Source organism: Peromyscus eremicus, chromosome 8a, assembly GCF_949786415.1.
Source record: "Peromyscus eremicus chromosome 8a, PerEre_H2_v1, whole genome shotgun sequence".
Lineage (NCBI taxonomy): Eukaryota > Metazoa > Chordata > Mammalia > Rodentia > Cricetidae > Peromyscus > Peromyscus eremicus.
This window is the reverse complement of record NC_081423.1, coordinates 69,095,402-69,118,651: the sequence shown is the minus strand read 5'-3', so window position 1 is coordinate 69,118,651 and position 23,250 is coordinate 69,095,402. Positions and strand designations below refer to the sequence as shown.

The 23,250-nt window shown below is 39.5% G+C and overlaps 1 protein-coding gene across 1 annotated transcript in view; it reads left to right on the top strand.

Moving 5' to 3' along the window:
- Brip1 (BRCA1 interacting helicase 1) overlaps positions 1 to 23,250 on the top strand; it is a 135,948-nt gene that overhangs the window by 9,981 nt on the left and 102,717 nt on the right. The window contains exons 4-5 of the mRNA XM_059271415.1: positions 3,276 to 3,409; positions 5,546 to 5,662. Coding sequence (XP_059127398.1) covers positions 3,276 to 3,409; positions 5,546 to 5,662 — 251 coding nt within the window. The remainder of the gene's footprint in view (positions 1 to 3,275; positions 3,410 to 5,545; positions 5,663 to 23,250) is intronic.

Here is a 23,250-nt window from a genome sequence, read left to right as displayed (position 1 = left end):
CAGTGTCCTTAGTCTGGTTTTCCCGCCTAACCTTATCCTGTCTAGCTACTGGCCAGTCAGCTTCTTTATTAAACCAATCACAGTGGCGCATATATTCACAGTGTAAAAGAATATTCCACAGTTGATGCTATTTTTTTTTCTAAAAGCATGGTTGTTAGATTTTTTTTTTTTTTTTAGCAATAAGGTATTTTTTAGAAATAAGGAGTTTTAAAATGAAGTTACCTCTTTTTTTCAGATATTAATATTACACAGTTAATAGCTACAGTGGGTACAGTATAAACATCTTTTTATACAACGGGAAACAAAAAATTCGTGTTTCTCATTGGGTTGCCATATTAGCTTTATTGAGATGGTGTGGAATGAAACTTAAAACATTAGAGATGTGCTTGTGAGTGGAGATTTTCAACACTTATCTCTTGATGTTTCCAGTTTTCTTAAATTTGAACCATTCTTGCATGTTTGGTGTTCTCACTGATACTGTATTTTAACCTCTTGTTTACAGTGCTATGGATTGAACCTAGGGCCAACCCCAGCCCCAGCTTGGAGTTGTAGTTGATAGTATGACATGAGTAGTGAACGTTTTACACGTTTATTGGTTCTTAGGAATGACGTCTGTAGTGAACTGCCTGTTTAAATAGTTTTCTCTGTGCTGATTTCTGAGTCGACCCTCTCATTTTCCCCACCCTTCTTTCTCTCTTCATATAGTTTGGAGATATCTCACTTCTCTTCAGGTTATGTGCCTTAATACTTTAACCTCTTTGACGAACTCCTTGTAATCTCCTAAACTGCAGAGAATAGAAGATAAGGAGCTGGAGAGCTGGCTCCTGAGGACCTAGGTTTGAATCCCAGCGTCCACATGGTGACTCAGAATTTTGTGTAACTCCAGTTCAAGGGAATCCCATGCCCTCTTCTGGCCTCTACAGGCACTGCATGTGTGTGGTGTACATACATCTATGCAGAAAAAACACTCACACACGTAATAACATTTAAATAAATGAAATCTTAAAAAAAAAAGACTAGGAACTATACCAAAAACAATAATGTAGTTTAGAAAATTAATCTACCATGCACTAAGTAAGAATAACCTCAGTACAGGACAATAAAAATCATATTATAACATATAAAGAAAACTTTATAAATTTAAAATTTTTGTTTTTTAATGGCTTTGTTTTTTATGGGGAAAGGCTTCTGGATCATGGGAGTTTGGGGTCTTTGATTCCTATTGTTGAACTATTAATCATTATTTTTTAAAAAACTGTTCCTACTCTGGGTCCAGGAAGAGCATTTGTTAAAATGTTGGATATGCAAGCATGAGGACCTGAGTTCGATTTTTCCATCTCCCACTTAAAAATCTTGAGTGTGGGGCTCGTTAAGAGCAAGTACCAGCCGGGTGGTGGTGGCGCACGCCTTTAATCCCAGCACTCGGGAGGCAGAGCCAGGCGGATCTCTGTGAGTTCGAGGCCAGCCTGGGCTACCAAGTGAGTTCCAGGAAAGGCGCAAAGCTACACAGAGAAACCCTGTCTCGAAAAACCAAAAAAAAAAAAAAAAAAAGAGCAAGTACCACTCTTCTAGGAGTCCAGAGTTCAGTGCTCAGCACTCATATCCTTTGTGGGCACCTACGTTCATGTGCATGTATACAATTGAAAATAATAGAACAAGTCTTTAAAAAACCCAAGTTAATGGTGTGCATCTAACTCCAGCATTGAGGAGGTGAAAGTATCCCTGTAGTCGGTTGTTCATCAGTTTAGCTCATCAGTGAGTGAGCTCCAGGTTCTGGGAGGCACACTATATGAAGAAAAAAAAAAAGTGGGGAAGCGATTGAGGTAGATACCTGCAGTTGACCTCTGGCTTCCCTGAATATGCACATACGTGCACATGCATGTTTGTGTATGCACACATGCATGAACACACATTCTCCCATTAAACACACACCACAGTATGGCATAGACTCCCTTTTGTGTTTGTAGGCTCACACTTGCTTCTGTAGATCTTTCTGTGAGTGGGTGGTTTGTAAACCTTTCCCGTCAAGGCATTGTTTCAGTTTCATTGATTTTCATGCTCTCTGGTCATTGTGTGGACTCGGTGTAAGAAGTGTCTACTAAAGGGATTCAGGCCACAGAAGTGGAGAGAACGTGTAGAGGAACCGAGGATGGAGGTACCTTTAAGAAAAGGTACACAGGAAACAGGAGACACTGATGGGTAGGTTAGTGAAAAAAAAAAGGGGGGGGGGTTACAGACACTGGGGAGAAGGAAATGTGTTTGCCATGTTTCCAGAAAGCAGAATGTTGTGTTTGTCAGTCCTGAAATTATCCACCTTAAGTTCTGCAAATTATACTTACTAATAGTGGGCATTTCTTTAAAATTCACTTTGGTAAGATGGGAATAATTTTGTAATTTAGGAGTTAAGAGGTTTTTTTTTTGATGGATTTAAGAATGAGTTTTCAGGGTTGTGAAATGAAGACATTATACGAATTTTATTCTGTGAACACTGTTTTTAGTCTAAAGCATATGATGAAGCCCAGTAGGAAAGGAACATTAAGGTTTTCATAGAAATGAAATAACATTGATTGAGTCTTGAGGGACTCAGTTTGCATGTTTTGTCAGGATCCTTTGTGTTAGAGATTGAACCTAAAGCTTCTCACATGCCAGGCAACTGCATAATAGAGTATAGCCTATAAAACATGAGTCTATGAGAACAATAAATTGGCCGGGCGGTGGTGGCACACACCTTTAATTCTAGCATTCGGGAGGCAGAGGCAGGCGGATCTCTGTGAGCTCGAGGCCAGCCTGGTCTACAAAGTGATTTCCAGGAAAGGTGCAAAACTAAACAGAGAAACCCTGTCTCGAAAAAAAAAAACAAAACAACAACAAAAAAAAAACAATAAATTGGGTGTTTCCTGTTAAATATATGTTTCTTGAAATGCTTTTTGTATTTATGGTAAAAATAAATGGGGTGATAAAAAAAGTTTTCAAGAAAATAACTTGCTGGATGTCTTGGTGCATATTTTTAATTTCAGAGGCAGAGGCAAGTGGATTTCTTTGATTTTGAGGCTAGTCTGGTCTACATAGGGAGTTCCAGACCAGCCACGGTTACATAATGAGACAGTGCCCAATCAATCAGCCAATGGGAAAAAAATCATAGATTTTAAACTGTTATAAAATTTCTAGTAATATCTTAAATCTTGGTTTTCGCCTTCAAAAATATTGCCTAGAATAAATTATAATATTTTATTATAAATTTATCATATTTATTGTAAAATTACTTTTTATATAAGACTCTCCTGAAAAAAATACTCTGGCTGCAAAGTTATCTGCCAAGAAACTGGCATCCGTACAGAGAGATGATGATGATGATGATGATTTTCAAATAGAGAAGAAAAGAATCCGACCCTTGGAAACTACACAGCAGGTAAGCAGTTTATTAACTGTTAAAATAATCTAGTTATCTAGTTAGGGATAGCTGAACAGGAAGTTGGTGGCACTGGTAGAGAATAGTTAATTGTGTCATAGCTACAAAGTGAGTGCTCATTTTCCTTTTATTGTTACTTGCTGCAGAGGAAGTTGTTCGTGTAGCAAGTTGTTCACACCAACATAAAGCAAGTGCATGAGGTTTCTTAGGCATGAAGAATTTGATATTTACTTAAGGCATATCCTAAACATATAGGAGCTATAATTTTTTAGAATTATTAATTTTCAAAATTAATATAATTCATTCCATAAAATAATAGGTTTCGTGATGACATTTTTATGCATGGGTATTATGTGTTTTGAACATAGTGACACCCTCCCATTTTCCCCACCCTGCTGGACTTCTTTTCCCAAACAGCTTCTTTTCTGCTTTCTCATCTGATTTTTTTTATTAGACTAGATCTTGCATATGAGTGTTAAAAATGCAGAGTGCTTTGTGGCTCTTTGTGCCATTCTCGTACAGGGGCCATATTGTTTTATATTGTTACAGCTTTAGTATCTATGGTGTTGAAGAATATTGTACTTAGTCATTTATTTTGGTTTGGTTTTTTAATTTTATTTATTTATGTGGGCGAATGTTTTGTCTGCATGTGTCTATGTGCACCACGTGCATTCTTGATGCCAGCAGAGGTCAGAAGATGTTATTGGATCCCCTGGAACTGGAGTTATAGATGCTTGTGAACCACCATGTGGGTGCTGGGAACTGAACCTGGGTCCTCTGCAAGAGCAACAAGTGCTCTTAACTGCTAAGCCATCTCTCCAGCCCCATTACTGTACTTTTAAAACTCTTCAATACTTTTTACTTAATAGCATTTTCTTTTGTTCAAATACCTTTGATAGGAATTTTCACACTATAGATAATTTTGATATTGGTAGTGTAAGTATAATGACAAAGTGTACTCTTATTTCCTGAGGTTTAATGTTGTTTTAGTGGAGTTTTTGGGGTTTGTGCATGCACAGGTATTGAATCCAGGTCCTCCATCATGCTAAGCAAATACTGTTTCCCACTGAGCTTACAGTCCACTCACTTATTTTGAGACAAGATCTTGCTGAGTTGTCCAGGCTGGTTTTAGACCTGTGATCCTTTCTTGGCTTTCTGAATAGCTGAGATTGCAAGTATGTAGCACCCACATGCCTGGCTACTTACTGAGTTTTTAAGATCAATACATGATAAGACATGCATGTTTCTAAAACTTACTTCAAGACCTGATTACCAGATACTTCATATGGAGTATGCTTTTTGTAGAGGAACATAATCTTCTTGAAATGTATGCTACAGAGATAGGGAGATTGGGAATTTAATACACTTAGTTATAAATATAAAAGAGGGATTACTAATTAACATGTCACATGTATGTAAATAATTGAGTACTTTCAGATGGATGGATATGCTTAAATTGCTTATATTCTAGTTTTACGTAGTTTAAGTGTCTACCAACAATTTCTAGAATTAAACCTTGTTTTTGGAAGTAGAATAAACAAGGTTATTTTTATAAAAGTACCAATTATGAATGAAGCTGGAATCTAGAATGTGGCCTAATTATTAATGTATTTTCCAATTAGATGTGTGGTTTGGCTTTGCTGTAATGCTGAATTTGTTATCTACATGGTGTGATAATTTTATAAGAAGATCACTGTAATACAGTAATTTTTTTGTAATAATTTTTATATGTTGATACTTGATTAGGACCCAGTGGTTGTTACTATATGTTCTTTTTTACTTAAATGGTGTTATGAGGTCTCTATTTTTTTTTTTTTTTAAGATTTTTATTACTACTAATTAGAAATAGTCTTTGGGGGGCTGGAGAGATGGCTCAGTGGTTAAGAGCACTGGCTGCTCTGCCAGAGGACCCGGGTTCAACTCCTAGCTCCCATATGGCAGCTCACAGCTGTCCATAACTCCTGTTCCAAGGGAATCTGACACCCTCACACAGACATACATATAGGCAAAACAGCAATGTACTTAAAATACAAATAAATAAATTATTAAAAAAAAGAAATAGCCTTTTGAAGGAAGAAGAGGGAAGGTAGAAAAATCCACAGTCTAGCTGCCATTCATTTGGTTCTGTGTTTATAGATGAGAAAACGTCATTGCTTGGAAAAGGATGTCCACCACTTGGATGCAGAAGTAGCTTCGGAAAAGAGAGTAAAACCTGAGGCACCTGTAAGAAAGACAAGCTCCTCTTTCCAAAATGTACGTATTTTTGCCTTTGCTTAGTTTAAAGGAGGAAAATGGGGAGTTTTCTAAATCCCTTTGAAAGCAGAGAAGGTAGCATAATGTGAGCAGTAGAAGAGCTCAGATTCCTAAACAGTCCCACTCTGTTTGTGCTCACTAATGTGTGAGATGGTAAGTCCTGCCTTTCCTCTCTCTGTCAGTTTCTCCTTTATAGAGTGAATTTAAGAGCAGCACTAGCCGGGGGGTGGTGGTGGCGCACGCCTTTAATCCCAGCACTCAGGAGGCAGAGGCAGGTGGATCTTTGTGAGTTCGAGGCCAGCCTGATCTAGCAAGATCCAGGAAAAGGCGCAAAGCTACACAGAGAAACCCTGTCTCAAAAAACCAAAAAAAAAAAAAAAAAGAAAAAAAGAGCAGCACTAAAAGAAAGTTCTTTTTGTTGTTCTTGCTTTCTGTTTTAAGGTTGTTTCCTAAAACTTTTTAAAAAGTTTTTCTATGTGTGTGTGCACATGTGGTTTCTAGAGGTCAGTGTCAGGTGTCTTTTTCCATGGCTCTTACTTAAAAAAAAAATTCCATTTCCTATCTATTTATTGGGTGGGTGTACACATATACTGCTTGGAGAATGTGGAGGCTCACTTTTATTATATGGATTCCCACGACTGGACTCGGATTGGAGTTGAAGATAGTTGGGAGCCACCATGTGGGTCCTAGGAAGAGCAGCCAGGGCTCTTAACCATTGAGTTCTCTCTCCAGCTATTTTATTATTATTATTACTTTTGGTTTTTCAAGATAGAGTTTCTCTGTGTAATAGCTCTGGCTGTCCTGGAACTCACAGAGACCAGGCTGGCCTCGAACTCACAGAGATCCACCTGCCTCTCTCTGCTTCTGAGTTCTTGGATTAAAGGTGTGTGCCACCGGCTATTTATTTATTTATTTATTTATTTATTTATTTATTTATTTATTTATTTGCAACAAACATTCTTCATGGATGAGCCATCTCTCTAGCCCCTTATCTTATATTAAAACAAAAGCATGGTTTTGTGGCTATAATGTAAGCTCTTGGGAGGTTGAGGCAGGAAGAACATGAATTAAGAGGTTGGCTTGGGCTCCATTGTGAGACCCTCATCCTGTCTCAAAGTGTTTGGGAGGTTGGATCTTAATGTGTTGCCAGGTTGGTCTTGAACTCCTGGGATCAAGAGGTCCTTCTACCTCGGCTTCTCAAAGCACTGAGAGTACAGGATATGCCAGTTGCCTGACTAGAGGTTTGTTTTTCTGTTTGTTAAAAGAGTGGACTCTGGGCAGTGGGTCAGAAGCATTTGCTCTGTAAACATGAGGACCTGCATAAACAATGATTATGGCTGCTGCGACTGTAATCCCAGCTTTGAGGGGTAGCGACAGGAGTATCCTGAGAGCTAACTGGCCAGCCAGCCAAGCCAAGATGGCAAGTTTCCAGTTCAGTGAGCGACACTCTCTCAAGGCGATAAGGTGGAAAGCCATGGTGGAAAAATACCTACATTCTGCTCTGGAATCCACATGCACAACTTTTTTTTTTTTTTAAATTTATTTATTTATTATATATACAATGTTCCATCTGCAAGCCAGGAGAGGGCGCCAGATCTCATTACAGATGGTTGTGAGCCACCATGTGGTTGCTGGGAATTGAACTCAGGACCTCTGGAAGAGCAGCCAGTGCTCTTAACTGCTGAGTCATCTCTCCAGCCCCCACATGCACACAGGCCATACACACCTGTACATTCATGTAGGTACATCATACACAAAATATACAACAGATACATGCACCCTCAAAAGGGATGGATACTGGAATAGACTGCCTACATGATTAATTCTTTTATAATATCGTATATTTGATATAGGTATATAGCATGGTGTTTTGGTATCCTTATATATGCTGAAATTATTAACAAAGTTAGTCCAATTACCATATCTATCTCACATGGTTTATAAGTCTTTGTGTATGTTTAAGGACACTTGAAATCTAGTCATAATGAAGTTCTGGTATGCAGTAGAGTACAAACTACAGTCATCATGGTGTTCATTGTATTTGTAGACTTGGTTCATCCTGTATGACCGGATCTTTGTGTCCTCTGACCAATGTATCACATAAACTGCACTTCTTCACCCCTAGGGATTCTGTTCTTTGTTTCCCTAGATTTGACTTTTTTAGGTTTTTCATATAGGTAAGGTTATATAATGTTTTTCTTCCTGTTCATGATTTATTTCACTTTGTATAGCATCCTCCAGGTTCATCCATATTGTAACTAGCAGGATCTCTGTTTTAAAGGCCTTCAAAAGTCCCTTTGTGTGTGTGTGTGTGTGTGTGTGTGTGTGTGTGTGTGTGTGTGTGTGTGCGTGCATTAATGTATTGATCAATAAATCGATTTCTTTCTTTGTCCTGGAGTTCAGAATGCTCTAGAGCGTCTTAAATGCTAGCCAAGTGCTCTATCACTGACCTTCATGAAACCTCAGCTCTCTGTCTTGCCTTGAAGAGCCTGTTAAACACAACTCTTATTTGTATATATATCCTTGATTATTTTTTCAGACTCTTGATGCAGTACCTAACTTCTCCAACTGCTAAATGTAGATACAAGAGTGTCTCACCGGCAGGAATGAGGATTAAATCATTACAGAGATGTTAGTATTTTAGAGCTTAAGTGGTACACAGGAAAAGAAATAGTAGCAACAGTGTGCATGTTAAATAACCATTATCTGCAATGCAGGATTAGAATTGGGGATTTTGACATTTCTTCAGATTTGAAGACGTTTCTTAATATATATAGGTTGAATATTCCTTTTCTATCTGAAATGCTTGATACTAAAGATGCTTCACATTTTTTAGTTTTCCAGATTTTGAAATATTTACATAGACTTTATGTGATGAGATATCTTGGCAATGAGATCCAAGTCTAAGCTTGAAAATTGTCTCATGTACATGGTATATACACATAACCCAAGTGTAAATTTCTTTTTTTCCAGTGTGTGTTTGTTTGGACAGTGACATCCCGCAGGAGGTCTGGTGTGGGGATTGCTGCTTGTAGTGCTGTGTCAGTGCTCATAAAAATGCGAAGATGGGGGTTGGGGATTTAGCTCAGTGGTAGAGTGCTTGCCTAGCAGACTCAAGGCCCTGGGTTCGATCCTCAGCTCAAAAAAAAAAAAAAAAAGGCGAAGATGGGGGCAGGCTAGATGGGAAGAGGGGTCTTGGAGGAGAGGAGGGAGGAGAAACTGCAGTTGGTATGTAAAATAAATGAAAAAAATGTTATTTAAATAACATTTAAAAAAGAAAAAATGCAAAGAACATGTGCTTATCATAGTTCTCATATTTGCTCATTTTTTAGTTTGTAATAAAAACATGATTATATAAAGTGTATATGTATTTTGTGAATGGCTAGGCAAAAAATGTCACAAAAACTTTTTTAAAAATTTACTTAATTTTATGTATATGAATGTCTTGTCTGCATGTATGTCTATGCACCACACGTATGTCTGGTGCCCATGGATCCCAGAAGAAGGCATCCAATCCTCTGGAACTATAGTTATAGATGGTTGTGAGCCACTGTGTAGGTGCTGGGAACCCAGGTCCCCCTGGAAGAGCAGCCACTGCTCTTAAGTGCTGAGCCGTCTCTCCAGACCAGTGCCACAAATTCCTAAGTTAAAATAATCTATATTTTTAATTTTTTAGCAGATAATAGAATAAGTAATTATAATAGAAACAATCATTATAAAATGTGCAGTCATAGTGAATGTGCTGATTGTGTGGGACATTCAAGGCACAGTAAAGTTGGTTCCATTGTTTTCTTAAAGGAAGATTAAACTTAAGCAGGCTGAGAACACAGTAGGACAGCAGGCTAAGTACAGAGTATTGAATGATCTCAAGGGGGATTATTAACTTCACTGTGAGGTCTACCAGAAGTTCAGTCTTTGGGGGTCAAATAAAAATATTATCACTGCAGGTAGGAGGAAGAGAAAAGAAAAAATAGAATCAATACCTTCTCTCTTTTCAGTAACAGTTCGTTACCCGCATCTGGCTCACTTTCTGAACATTGTAGATTGAACTTTCCTTAAAGCAGACTAAACCGAGTTATTTTTAAAGACTTAACTATTTATGTATATGTCTCTCTGTGTGTGCACATGTGTGCTGGTATCTGTGGAATCCAGAAGAGGGTGCAAGAGCCCCTCGAGTTGGAGTTCCAGGTGTTTGTGAACTGCTCCCATGGGTGCCGGGAACTGAACTCAGGTCCTCTGGAAGAGCAGCAAGTGCTCTTAACCTCTGAGTCATTGCTGAATGTGGATTTATTCAAGAACAATGAGAAAGAACTCTTGAGAGTGAGCGGGAGTGGCTCCAAGTTACTTTCGTTGTTTGTAATTCTTTTATTTTTATGTGTGTGAGTGTTTTGTCTGCATGTACGCATGTGCACCACGTGTGTGCAGAGCCCATAGGGGTGAGAAAAGGGTGTCACCGATCCCCTGAAACTGAAGTTACAGTCAGCTGTGAGTTGCCATGTGGGTGCTGGGAATCTAACTTGGATTCTCAGGAAGATCCAGTATTTTTAACTGCTGGGCCATCTCTCCAGCCCCTATTCTTTTCTTCTTAATTGTACTTTTGTTTTGTTTGTTTGAGACAGGTCTGGTCTGTCTCAGGCTGGCCTTCGGCTTCTTAGGGAAACTAACAATGACCTTGACCTTCAGCCTACCTCCAACTTCTGAGAAGTGGTATTTCAGGTGTGAACCATCACACCTAGCTTTTAGATTCGTTTTCTTACAATAATTCATGTTAGCAATTTAGTAAATCATCATTCTTCACATGATCAGAATATTGTCAAGAGAAGCATTATGTTTGGGGGAATATAATAATAGTCTAATACTGCTTTGTTCCAGAAGTCATAATCATTCTCTTATATTTTTAAGCAAATCTTTATAATGAATAAGGTATTATTACAGACATGTTTTATGCTTATTCCAGTGTTTATTTATTAAATGAATGATAGCATTAAATACATTAATTATAGTAATTCTATTTGATTCAGTGTAACAAGCAGCAGCAGCTTTTTTGTTCAGTGTGTAGGAAAGACTTAGGTCCAGCAGAGTGCGCTGTTGACCTTTGTCAAAAGCTGTGGCCCAGGAGCCTTTGGGGCCCCCTTTTCTTTTTCCTTTACCCTTTGCCCCTCCTTTCCTTCCCTTCTTCCATATATATCTCTGTCTTTCTTTTTCTGCTTAAAGGTGTCTCCTAAGATCTCATGAGAAAAATGAACAGTTTTTAAGTCATTTTCTCAATTTTACTTTTATTTAAAATGACTGTTTTATGATGATGCTCATTGTGTGCTAGGATACTTTTCTAAGTAGTTTAGGAATGTTAAAAAATACAGATTCATGTGAGTTAACTTTTATTGTCAAATTATATTAATTTTTCTTTGTGCTTAATTTCAAAATAAAATGAAAGCATTTGACTTAGTTATTATATCATTCTTATGGGGAAGGTATTGTTTTCCCTAATTCTACAAGAGAAAATTGTGGTACAGACTTAAGTAACGTGTTCATCTCACAAGGCTGTTGAGTAAAGAAGCTGGGTTAGAGCAGTTAAATTCCTCCAGAGTTGGGATGAAAGGCAGTTCAATTTTGTGCTGTCACAGGTCACACAGTGTGCAATACTTTGTAAGTATCGCTTCAGGATAGTTTCTCATTTGGTTTCCTAGCATCCTGTCTGTTTTCTTTGCAGTGCTTTTGAAAGCTTACCATCATGTGCATGTTCATCTGCCTTGTTTGCTTCATTGGCAGGTTGTTCATGAGAACAAATACAATATCTGTTTCTCATATTTTTATACTCAGCGTCTAGCATAAGCCTCTACTTAGTACTCACATATTGGTAGAAAAATGAATTTTTGAAAAAGGCCTAAGTTAAAGAAATGCATGTTTCTCCATTACTTGTAGCTTATGGCTTTTGGTCAGATCCATATACTTAAGGGGTGTAATAGTATTGTAGTATTAAAACAAAATATTGTTCTAACTTTTATGTATTAGCATACTCAAGGAAGATACTAAGCAATAAGTTTCAAGAGTTAGTTATATTAGTTGATACATAATATAAATAAAAAAACTGGAAACAACTTTTGGCTTCTATAGCTACCAGAGGAACAAGTTGTTAAATAATATTATAACTAGTTGAAACATAATATAGAGAACAAAATTTTAAAACCTATGCCAATCACTTATATACAGTAGCCTGATTTCTCAAGGAATTAGAATGATATGTGAGTAGCTTTTTGGATTCTATATTGTACCAAATAGTTTGTGTGTTCTTTTGTTTGATGTTAACCTCAGCACTATGAAGAAAATAGAGCAGATGTTAACATGATAGGTGAGAAAAGTGAAGCCCAAAGATATGGCTAAGAGGCTGGAGAGATGGCTTTGTGGTTAAGAGCACTTGCTGCTCTTGCAGAGGACCCAGGTTCAGTTTCTAGCATCCACATTGGTGGCGCACATTGACAGTCACTCTGGTTCCAGGAGATTTCAAGGCTCCCTTCTGGTCTTTGAGGGCACCCACAGACTTGTGGTGAACATTCATACACTCAGGCATATACCCATACACATAATTTTAAAAGATACTACGTTTGACCATGGTCATACAGGTAAATGGTGAAATCATGATTAGAAAATAGTTCTAAAATAAAGATGCATGGATTATAAATGAGGACAAGAGAAAGAAAAAGAAGGGGAAATTTTTGTTGTTAGCTAGTGATTAAAAATATGTGTGAGAAAATAGATTTTATTATTTAATATGTCTGACATTAAAATATCTTTAGCAAGTATGGCTCAGGCCTATAATTTAGCCATTCAGGAGGCTGAGGCAGTAGGATTGTGAATTCAAGGCCAACCTGGGGGCTCCATAGCTTATTTGTTGCCAACCTGGTGAGACCCTATGTAGAATAAAGTAGAAGAGAACAAAATAGAATCAACTGGTCTTTAGTAGTCAGTCTGTGAATCAGAGATGATCACAGTGCATGTGTGGCAGAGGATAACCTTTTTTTTTAAAAAAAAAATTGTGTTATGTGTATGGGTGCTCTGTCTGCATGTGTGTCTGTGTACTACATGTACATGGTGCCCACAGAACCTGAAGAGAGTGTCAAATCCCCAGGACTACAGTTAGAGGTGAGTGTGAGCTATCATGGTGGGAACTAGAGATTGAACCTGGAAGAACAGCCAGTGCTCTTAACCACTAAGCCATCTCTCCAGCCTCTAGAGGACAACTTTGTGAAGTGAGTTGTCTCCTTCCGCTTTTCTCCGGGTTCTGGGAATTAAACTTGGGTCTCCCGCCAGGCTCGCACATCAAATGCCTTTATCTGCTGAGCCGTCTCTGCACCTAGACTTGATTTTTATTGTAAGAAATTTTTCGTTGCTATTGTTTTTTCCAGACATGTTGCTATGCAACCTGAGCTGCCCTTCAGCTCTTGGCTCGCCTGCTTCAGCCTTCTGAATGATTGGATTATAGGTATACACCTCCATGACCGGCTTAAACTCAGTTTTTAAAAGAAATGATTAGTAATAACTAGTCTTTAAAAAAAATTCTAACAGTGAAAGTTAGCAGAGTAAAACCAAGATGTTCTCCCTAGTACTTCGGTCCTGCTTTGGCTTCCTGCAAATAAATGCTGTAGATGCTTGAGAATCTTTCTAGATTCTTTTCTATGAATGTACAACACATTTTTCTTGGTTTTCATAGGTTTATTTTTATATTTAAACTTTTTTTTTTTTTTTTTGAGACAGGGTCTCACAGTGTAGCTCATTGGCCTGGAACTGTATATGTAGACCAGGCTGGCCTGGAACTCAAAGCAATCCTCCTGCCTCTGCCTCCCTAGTGTTGGGATTAAAGGCATATGCTACCACACTTTACCATCTCAATATTTATTTTAACGTGTAAGGTCAGGCTCTAACTGTATTTTTTTTTTAAGTAGAAGTCCAGTTTTCCCAGGATTACTTAAAGAATAATATCTCCTGCTTTAATGTTTTTACTCTTACTCTATTCTGAGTTGTTATATACATTTCACTGGTTTCTGACAACCCCCAACCCCCTACCCCACCCCGCCGTAGACATGTGTATAGTAAAAACCAAAGAGTCCAACATAGCTTCAAACAAGAACACCAAGGGACCCTTCCCTGCTTGTGTTCTTTGCTCATTTTTACTTCTAAGCCAGTGGTTTCCAACCATTTTACTGTTTATTCTGATAATTATCTTTTTTTGAAATTTGCTTATTTTGCCTTTCTCTTCAGTTACTGGTTTTATGTTCCTTTGTTGTCTTCAGATTGTCCTTTCCGCCCTCTCGTTAACTCTCCTGAGCCTTCCAATATTTGAATTATCACAATTGTAATACCACTTAATTTTGATTAGTGTCTCCTTAAACCATCATTTTTTTATGGTCTATTATCATTTTCCTAGTTTTCTGGATATTTGTAATCATCCCCAAACTGTCTGTTAGAATTTAAAATCTGTTAATTTATTCAGATATATTAAGTCAAGAATGTTTTTATTTTTAGACTTTAAATATTTACTGGAAATAATGAAAATCCTTTTTGAAATTGAACTTTTTTTGTTTTGTTTTGTTTTTTGAGACAGGGTTTCTCTGTAGCCCTGGCTATCCGGGAACTCCCTTTGTAGACCAGACTGGCCTTGAATTCACAGAGATCCACCTGCCTTTGCCTCTCAAGTGCTGGGATTAAAGGCTTACACGACCATGTCCGGAATTTTTTTTTAAATTTTTTTTATTTCTTTTTTTTTTTTTTTTTTTTTTTTTTTTTTTTTTGAGACAAAGTCTCACTGGGCCATGGCTGACCTGGAATTCACTATGTAGAACAAGCTGGCCTCGAAGAATCAGAGATCCTTCTACCTCTGCCTCTGCCTTCCAAGTGCTGGGACTAGAGGTATGCTCTACCAAGCCCCGCCTGAACTAATTTTTGTATTTTTAAAAAGTTTTTTTGTTGTTGTTTAAATTTTGTATATACCCATGTGCCTGTTTGGGAATGTGTATGTAAGTGCAGGTGCCTAAGGCGTCCAGAAGACAGTGTTGGATCCCCAGAGCTGACATTACAGGCGGTTGTAAGCCTCCTACGTGGGTGCTGGGAACCAAACTGGGGTCCTCTGCAACAGCAGGACGTGTTCTTATCATTTCTCTAGTCTCTGAATTTTGTATTTTTTTTTTTTTTTTTTTTGGTTTTTCGAGACAGGGTTTCTCTGTGTAGCTTTGCGCCTTTCCTGGAACTCACTTTGGAGACCAGGCTGGCCTCAAACTCACAGAGATCCGCTTGCCTCTGCCTCCCGAGTGCTGGGATTAAAGGCGTGCGCCACCACCGCCCGGCAATTTTGTATATTCTTAAATTTTTTGTTACATCTACTTATTTGTGTGTGTGTGTGTGTGTGTGTGTGTGTGTGTGTGTGTGTGTGTGTGTGTGTTGTGCTGTATTTGACATCTTTACCCAGTGAGCCATCTTACTGGCCCAGAATTTTGTATTTTTAATGACATTCCTTCCTTCCTTCCTTCCTTCCTTCCTTCCTTCCTTCCTTCCCTCCCTCCCTCCCTCCCTCCCTCCCTCCCTCCCTCCCTCTCTCTCTCTCTCTCTCTCTCTCTCTCTCTCTCTCTCTCTTTTAATGTATCTTGCCTCAAGTTTGTCTGTGCAAACAGCACAGGGCACTGATCCTCTGCAAATAGTGTGTAGGTGTGTCACACCAGCCCATCTGTCTTCACATTGGCAGATAGAAACCTTTTCTGTGGGGTCTTCACAGGTGCCTGGGCACCCTTAGGACTCTAGGCTAGAACTGAAGCCTGGGCCTGAGCTGGAGCTGTGCTCCTGGCTTTGGTTTGAACATTGGGCTTTTGTTGGCACAGCCTACAACCCTTGGCTGTGTAATTGAATCCCCTTCCCAAGCTTGTGGGGAGTGATGAAAGCAAGATGGCTGAGTGTGCGTGCTGGGGCCCTTTGGCGTCTTGGACTGGACGGCCTTGGGCTTCCCAGCAGCTTTGATGGTCTCTGCCCATGTCCCGTCACCTTCCCGTTGTTTGCCTGCATCTTCATCAGGCCTGCCTTGTGCTTCTGGGCAAAGCACGTGTTCCTTGGGAACTTGGGGTCAACCCCCTGAAGAGATTAGTATCTTTGTGACTGGAGTTTCTTGATGCCATGTTTTTTTTTAGGGATTGGTTGTGTGTGCTGTGGTTCTTGGACTTGTCCATGTCTGCACAGTAACTCTCAGCTCCCAAAGTGCCTGGGACTGGAGGATGACATTTTTATTTCCTGGATACCAAAGCAGTATCTAGTTATTAAAGAAAATTTGGAAACCATCAAAATATATGAGTAAGTTATTAACATTAAACTTACTCAGCTATCCCCTCTGTCAGCCCCTGAGGTTTTTTCCTGTGCTCTGCTTTTACATATGTGTACTTGTGTACACGTGTATGAACATATACATTGTCCATTGCCGTGTAACAGACTATTTAGTTTACTTTTGGGGTCTGCATTTTGACTGGCCTCAGCTGTGCATATTTTCTGCTAGTGTTGGCTGGCCTCTGTGCTATGATCAGCGGTAGGTTAGGAAATCAGCCCTAGTTTAAGGGGTTCATTGTTGGTTGACTAGGATGCTACTGTGGGTAGCTGTCATTATCTAGAAGGCTCTCACAGGTTTCAAGGGAAGCAAGAGAACAAACCACAGGGTGCAAGTGCTTTCTGAGTCTCTGTAGGGTTTGCTAATGTTACAGTCACCAAATGCAAGTCACAAGAACATATATAAGGGGTGGAGCTTTTTGTCTTTGTGAGAAGAGTTGAGTAATACTGAGAAAGCACCAGGAATTTGTAGTCATTTTTGCATTTTTAGTGTATATTATATGTATACTTTTATCATAAAATTTATAATTCATAGCTTTTTATTTATTTATTTGATACAGTATGGTCGTAGTAAAGACTTAAAATTCAAATTTTTTGCTGGCCTATTTTGACACATGCATTTTGATGTTATCTTTTTTGTATGGGCTTATGGCTGTGACATGATGGCTTATTGGGCTAATTATAGCCTGATGCCCGTTGTTATAAAGAATTTTTTTTTGTTAACTGGTGTGTGTGTGTGTGTGTGTGTGTGTGTGTGTGTGTGTGTGTGTGTTGGAATAATTTACATTCATTTAGACATGATCTGTTATATTTTGTTTCTTTAGCAGTAGATTTGAGGACCAGACATGGTGCTACACCTAATACTAGAATCTGAGAGATCTAGGCCAACCTGGCACATAGTGAGACTGTCTCAATCAAAGCAAAATGGAATAAAAGGACCTGAGTAGCCCATAAAACCTAAAGCATTCATTCTTTGCCTTTTAGAGAGAACTCTTGCAGTCTATTTCAGTCTTAATAATTGAAGCCAGAAGTTACTGGCTTCACAGAGATCTTCCTGACTCTGCCTTCTGAATACAGGGATTAACATGTGTGTGCTACCAAATGTGGCGAGATAAATCCTTTTTTAAAGATTTAGTTTATATTTTAATTTATCTGTATGTTTGTGGGAATGTATGCCATGTGCCTGTGGAGACCAGAAGAGGGCCTCAGATCCCCTCACCAGCATGGGTGGTAGGAATCAAACTTGTGTCCTCGGAAAGCAGAAAGCCATGTTAGTGGTTGAGTCATCTCTCTAGTCCCAACATGCACATTTTTGCAAAACCCTTAGGGAAAGACCAAAGGCCAAGATCCAGGATAAGAAAGGAATTTCTCTCGATCAGCAAAGGCTGGTCTTAGCTGGAGAATGAATGAACTTTGACCACAACATTCAGAAGGACTCTGTGTCATTTTGTGTTGAGACTTTATGGTCATACACCACTCACAAGAAGAATGAGCTTATGACAAAGATGCTTGAGTTGGCTGTCCTAAAATACTATAAGGTACATGAAAATGACAGTATTAGTCACCTTGGATGAGTGTGCCCTTCTTATGGCCAATCACTTTGACAGACATTCTGGAGGCACTCTTGTCTGTCTTTCTGCTTCAGTGAACCAGAAGAACTGATAAGACACCAAACCACAGGTGGATTCAGTGTTTCCAATTGGCAGGGCAAAACGTGGGGCGGGCACATGACACACCTCCTCCTGTGTCTCTTCAGCTGTGATACATCTCTTCCATGAATATCCATCCACATTACCCCAAACAAGCATGCCCACAAAGGATAATAAGCTGGCAGGTGGGCAGGGTGGAGCACAGATGCAGATTCCTCCTGAGATCCTGCATGAGGCCAAGAGCCCGTTTGCATTACTCACTGTTTTCTTCACTTATGTAGTGTAAATATTGATGGTTGGAAATGTCTAGAAAATTCTGCAAATGTTCCCATGAGTCACAGTGATTAGAAAAAGAGGAAGCATTTATATTTATAGCACAAGGACTGAAGCTGTTGAGTAGAGTTAGAGAATGGAGGATGGTGTTAGAGTGACCTGTGAAGTGAAGGAACAGAACGTGAACAGCAGCAGGGAAAAGGAGAAAAGTACTCCACAAAGCTAAGGTGCAGGTCTCGATCATGTCTTACAGTTTTCCGTCTCTGTTCGAGTGGACACACACCACTCTGGGCTGCCCGAAGTGCAAGAAACAAAGAAGCCCTGACAAACTCCGGGATTGAAAGAGACAGTTTTCAGTGGGCTGACTGTAGCAACTTAAGAAACAATAAGATGTTAAAATTTTGAGGTTTTGTGATAAATGCACCTGCTGAGCATAGTTTTTGCTGATTCAAATTTGACACCAGAACAAGTCTGTAAATGCTGACGAAACATCCCTGTTTTGATGCTGTGACCCAAAATATGCCAACTTACAGCTGATGAGGTAGTCTTACAGGGACCAAGAATACCGTGGACAACTCTGCTGGGATGTGCTGACTCACTTGCACTCACTGACACAGGCAGTAGCATGTGTCCACGCTGTTTAAAGGAGTGAATTTCTTCCCAGTCTGTCATGACAACAAAAAGACCCAGATCGTCAAGGATCTCTTTCTTAATTGCTTTCACATTTTATCCCAGCCGTTTGTGCTCGGTGTAGGAAAGCTGGCTTGGATAACAACTGTGGCTATTTCAGTTAATTAAAATTCACTTAGTTACACTAATTACTTTTCAAGTGCTCAGTGTTCTCATCTGGCTAATGGCAAGTACATTGAATAGTCAGATATTGAACCATCCATCATTAGAGAAGAGTCTGTTGGGGGAAGGCACTGAGTTAAGAGATTTGTGTGTGGATGAGGACAACTAATTTTCAATGGCCATAATAGAACCAAACAGTTTTGTGTGTTGTGTGTATGCACACGTGTGCACCTGCAGATATGTGTGCGTGCGTGTGTCGTTTGTTTTATGTCATCCACATCGAGGCAGGGTGTCTTCATTGTCCTGGAGTGCTCAGATTAGGCCAGGCTGGCTAGCTAGTGAACCCTAGGGATCCTGTTTGCCTCAATCCAGAACTGGGATTATATGTGCACTCCACCATATCTAGCTCTATTATGTGGGTTCTAGGTTTCAGACTCACATCCTCATGCTCAAAAGTCAAGTAAGTTGCCAACTGAGCTAACTCCCCAGCCCACAAAATTACTTTATGTATTCTGTTGATAGCATCATGGTCAGTGTGTGCAAAATGACTTTATAGCATGGTATTGTTCTCTTATTTAATTTAAGAAGAGTCATAGAAGAAGTTTGAAAAATGCCAAAATGGAGGAGTGAGTGATGGCTTAGTAGTTAAGAGCACTTGCTATTCTCACAGAGGACTGGGTTCCATTCTCAGCACCCACATGGAGGCTCATAACTGCCTGTAACTTCAGTTCCGGGAGATCTGCTGTCCTCCTCTGTTCTCTGCAGGCTCCTGTATGCACGTGGGGTACATACATACATGCAGGCAAAACATTCATGCACAGAAAAAATTACAATGCTGAAAGATCATAAAGTAGAAAATAAAAATAACTTCCAGTCTTGATGGATGGTATTTTTAAGTATTTTTGAAATGTATAGGTGTACATTGTCATAAATGTACAGTGGATCAGTTTCTACCAACTAAATGTATGTCTTTTTATCATTCTTTCTCCGTTCCTACATTCTTTCTCATGCCTGTTTGAATTTTCATGTACTTCCGTGGGTATTGAGTGTGTCTAGCCTGTGCTAAGCAAGCACTGATCTACGTCCAACTTTGATTGTTGGCTTTAGAATCAAGGACTCAGAATGACATTTCTTATATCAGGATGCATATGAAACCAGTTTATCTTATCATTGTTTTTTTGTTATTTTGGGGTAGGGTCTCACTGTGTAGAGTAGGCTTGCCTAGAACTCACTAAGCCCAGGCTGGCTTCAAACGTAATCTTCCTGTCTTGGCTCTCCTAGGTGTTTAGAGTATAAACATGAACACCTGGCTTGTTTCAGCACTGTTGATGCTGAATTAACCACTTGGTTAAAGCTTTTGTGATTGCTGGTTAATCCCTGGGTGACTTTTTAAAAATGTTTATTTCAAAACAGGCTCTCACTATTTATGCCTGGCTGGCCTAGAACTTGCTATACAGACCAGCCTGGCCTCAAACTCACAGTCTTCTGTCTACCTCTGCCTCCCAGGTGCTGGGATTAAAGTCATGTACTACCACACGTGACTATATTTGATGTGCATATATGTGTGATTGCAAGCATATATGTGCACTAGGTGCATGTTGGTGTCTGAGGAGGCCAGAAGAGGGTGTCAGATGCCCTGGAACTGGAATTGTAAGTGGTTGTAAGCTACCCAGTGTGGTTATGGGAACCAAACTTGGGTCCTCTGCAAGAGCAGCAAGTGCAATTAGCTGCCGATCCATCTCTCCAGCCTATGGGGTGATCTTTGAGACTATGTGGTTATTTTTTCCCCCAAAAGCTTTTCACTCAATGATTTTGGTGGGGTTTTTTGTTTGTCTTTTTTTGTGTTTGTTTTGTTTTGTTTTGTTTTGTTTCGTTGAGACAGGGTCTCACTCTATAGCCCTGGCTGTCCTGGAACTCACTCTGTAGTCTAGGCTGACCTTGAACTCACAGAGATCCTCCTGCCTCTGCCTCCAGAGTGCTGGGATTACAGGCATGGGCCACCATGCCCAACTCTCCCAATATTTTAACATCCATGTGGGCAGCATGCCTCAGTCCCTTAATCAGTTGTGAGAGTTGCACAATGGTGAGTTTAGAAACTTACTCCTCTTAAAATTTGCAGTAGTCCTCTAAAAAGAAAATTTCATTTTTCCTTTTCTTCTTAGATAAGATCTAATGTATTCAGCCTGGCCTCAAATTCCTGATTATTTTGCTTTTAGTGCCCCCCTGCTGGAACTATAGGTGTGAACTACTATGCCTGGCCTTTTGAGATCAAGTCTGGTTGTATATTCCAAGATGGCCTTGAATTTGGAATCTTTCTGCCTTAGTTTCCTTGATACTGGGATTATAGGCTTATGCCATCATCATATGAGCCAGCTTTTTTTTTTTTAAATACTGCAGGTGTTTCTTGAAATCTGTCAGTGATGTTCACCTGTTTCAGGACTTTTTGCTCTGACTGTATCTGCATACAGTGCTAGTGGGAGAGGTTGTACGGTATAACAGGTTGAGCTTTTCCCTATGTTTGGTAAACTGAGACTTCTTATTGCACGAATTTTTCTTATGTAAACTTAGATAAAAGTTATCCTACTTTGGATCTTTTTGATTAATTCTACTGAAACAAGACTTTTCAGAGACTAGGGCTACTGTGTTGAGGAATTTCCATTTACACTGGGCAAGAAAGTAAACAGTAAGTGGAGAGTAGGGTAACAAACACTTACGGTATCAAAACCCAGCCGTGAAAAGGATCTGTCTTAATGTGCTAGCCCACTGCAGTTTAACATATTGCTTACAACCTTCACAATAGAATTTGAGTGACTTCAGTTACACATTCCAGGAGACTGGCAGTCTGTTACAATCAGAGTCTGAACCTTAGAGCAGGCTAATTTACAGAGATGGGATGAAGAAAGTTGTGGATTTGTATTACACACTCTCACCTGACACTGTATCTGATCCCATACCTGCTGATTGACATCTTGAATGAGCTCTTTGAAGCAGGTTCCAACTTAATTAAAACGTTTGCTTGGTTAGCAGTGATCTGTAAAAGCCTGTGATAAATATTGAATCAGGTTCACCTGCTGGTTGCTGTGAGTGGATGAGCAGCTGCTTTGTGCAGTGTAACCCTGAAACTGGCAGCAGGGTGCTACTGTTTAATTTTTTTTTTTAGAGAATGATTGAAAAGGTACAGTTACGTCACACTGTCTTACTGAAGTGTGTGCTTATGTGAGATTTTGTACAGCAGGCATTCAGTATCTGTTTAGATGGCTTAGAAAGCATCGAATGGTCAATCCAGTTAACAGTAAGCCTTCTTTTCATGCCTCACAGCTTGTATTATAATTCTATGTTAATTGGCCTTTTACTACTGGCCCTTTATATGCGTGGCTTTTTAAAGTAAACCCGAGGTCACACAGACAGCCCTGGTTAAACTAAATAGATCACAAGGCACAGCCCTGAGTGTGAGAAAGAGGCTTGTAGGGAGAAGGGGGGCTGCCAGGATGAAAGGGAGATAGGAGAAAGCCGGGACAAGAGTAGCCAGATGTATTATGTATGTGAGTGAAACTGTCAAAGAATACATTTAATAAAAATGGTAATAAAAAAGGACAAGGAGCTGTAGAGGTGGCTCGGTGCTTAAGAGGGCTTCCTGATCTTTGAGAGCTCAGTTCCCAATACCAGTATCAGGCAGATCACAACAGCCTGTAACTCCAGTGCAAAGGATACCCTTTTCTGGCCCTCCTCAGGTATCCACACACGAGTAGCAAATATTCATAAACACACAAACACAGAGAGATAGAAAATAACTCTTAAAAAAGGAAGAGGTTTTTATGTTTTTACTTGGTTAGATGGTAGGATTTAAGGTTTTGAATTTGACCTCTATATATTTAGTGGATTTTGCAATGATTTGAAGAATTCCTTTTGATTGTCTTTTTAACCTGTAAAGTAGAAACTTTTCATTTTTAGCCTTATGCTATACTAGATAATTAATGGATAAAAACTGAGGTGAGTTTAAAAGCAGTGGTCAGACCTCTGTTAAAATACCCGCTGTTGACTTCACCTTGCTTATGCCTGTGCGGAGCAGATGTGGGTGGCCAGGTTGGTTGTCAAGGAAGTGCTGTTGCCATTTCGTTTCCTCTAAAATCAGACAAAGTTTAGAATAAAGCTCTCACCCAAATTAGTCATGGTTCTTTTTGAGCTCCTGATAACAGTTGTGGAATCACTACTTTAAAAACTGGTTTCCGGGGCTGGAGAGCTGGCTCAGCAGTTAGAACACTGGCTGCTCTTCCAGAGGACCTGGGTTCAATTCCCAGCACCCACATGGCAGCTCACAGCTGTCAGTTCCAGGGAGCCTGACACCCTCACGCAGACATACATGCAAGTAAAACACTAATGCACATAAAATAAGGATAAATAAATGATTAAAAATTAAAAATAAACTGATTTCCTAGGCACAGAATGGGTGGCGCATTCCTTTATTCCTATTGCTTGTGGGGCAGAGGCAGGCAGATCTTTGAGTTTGAGGCCAACCTG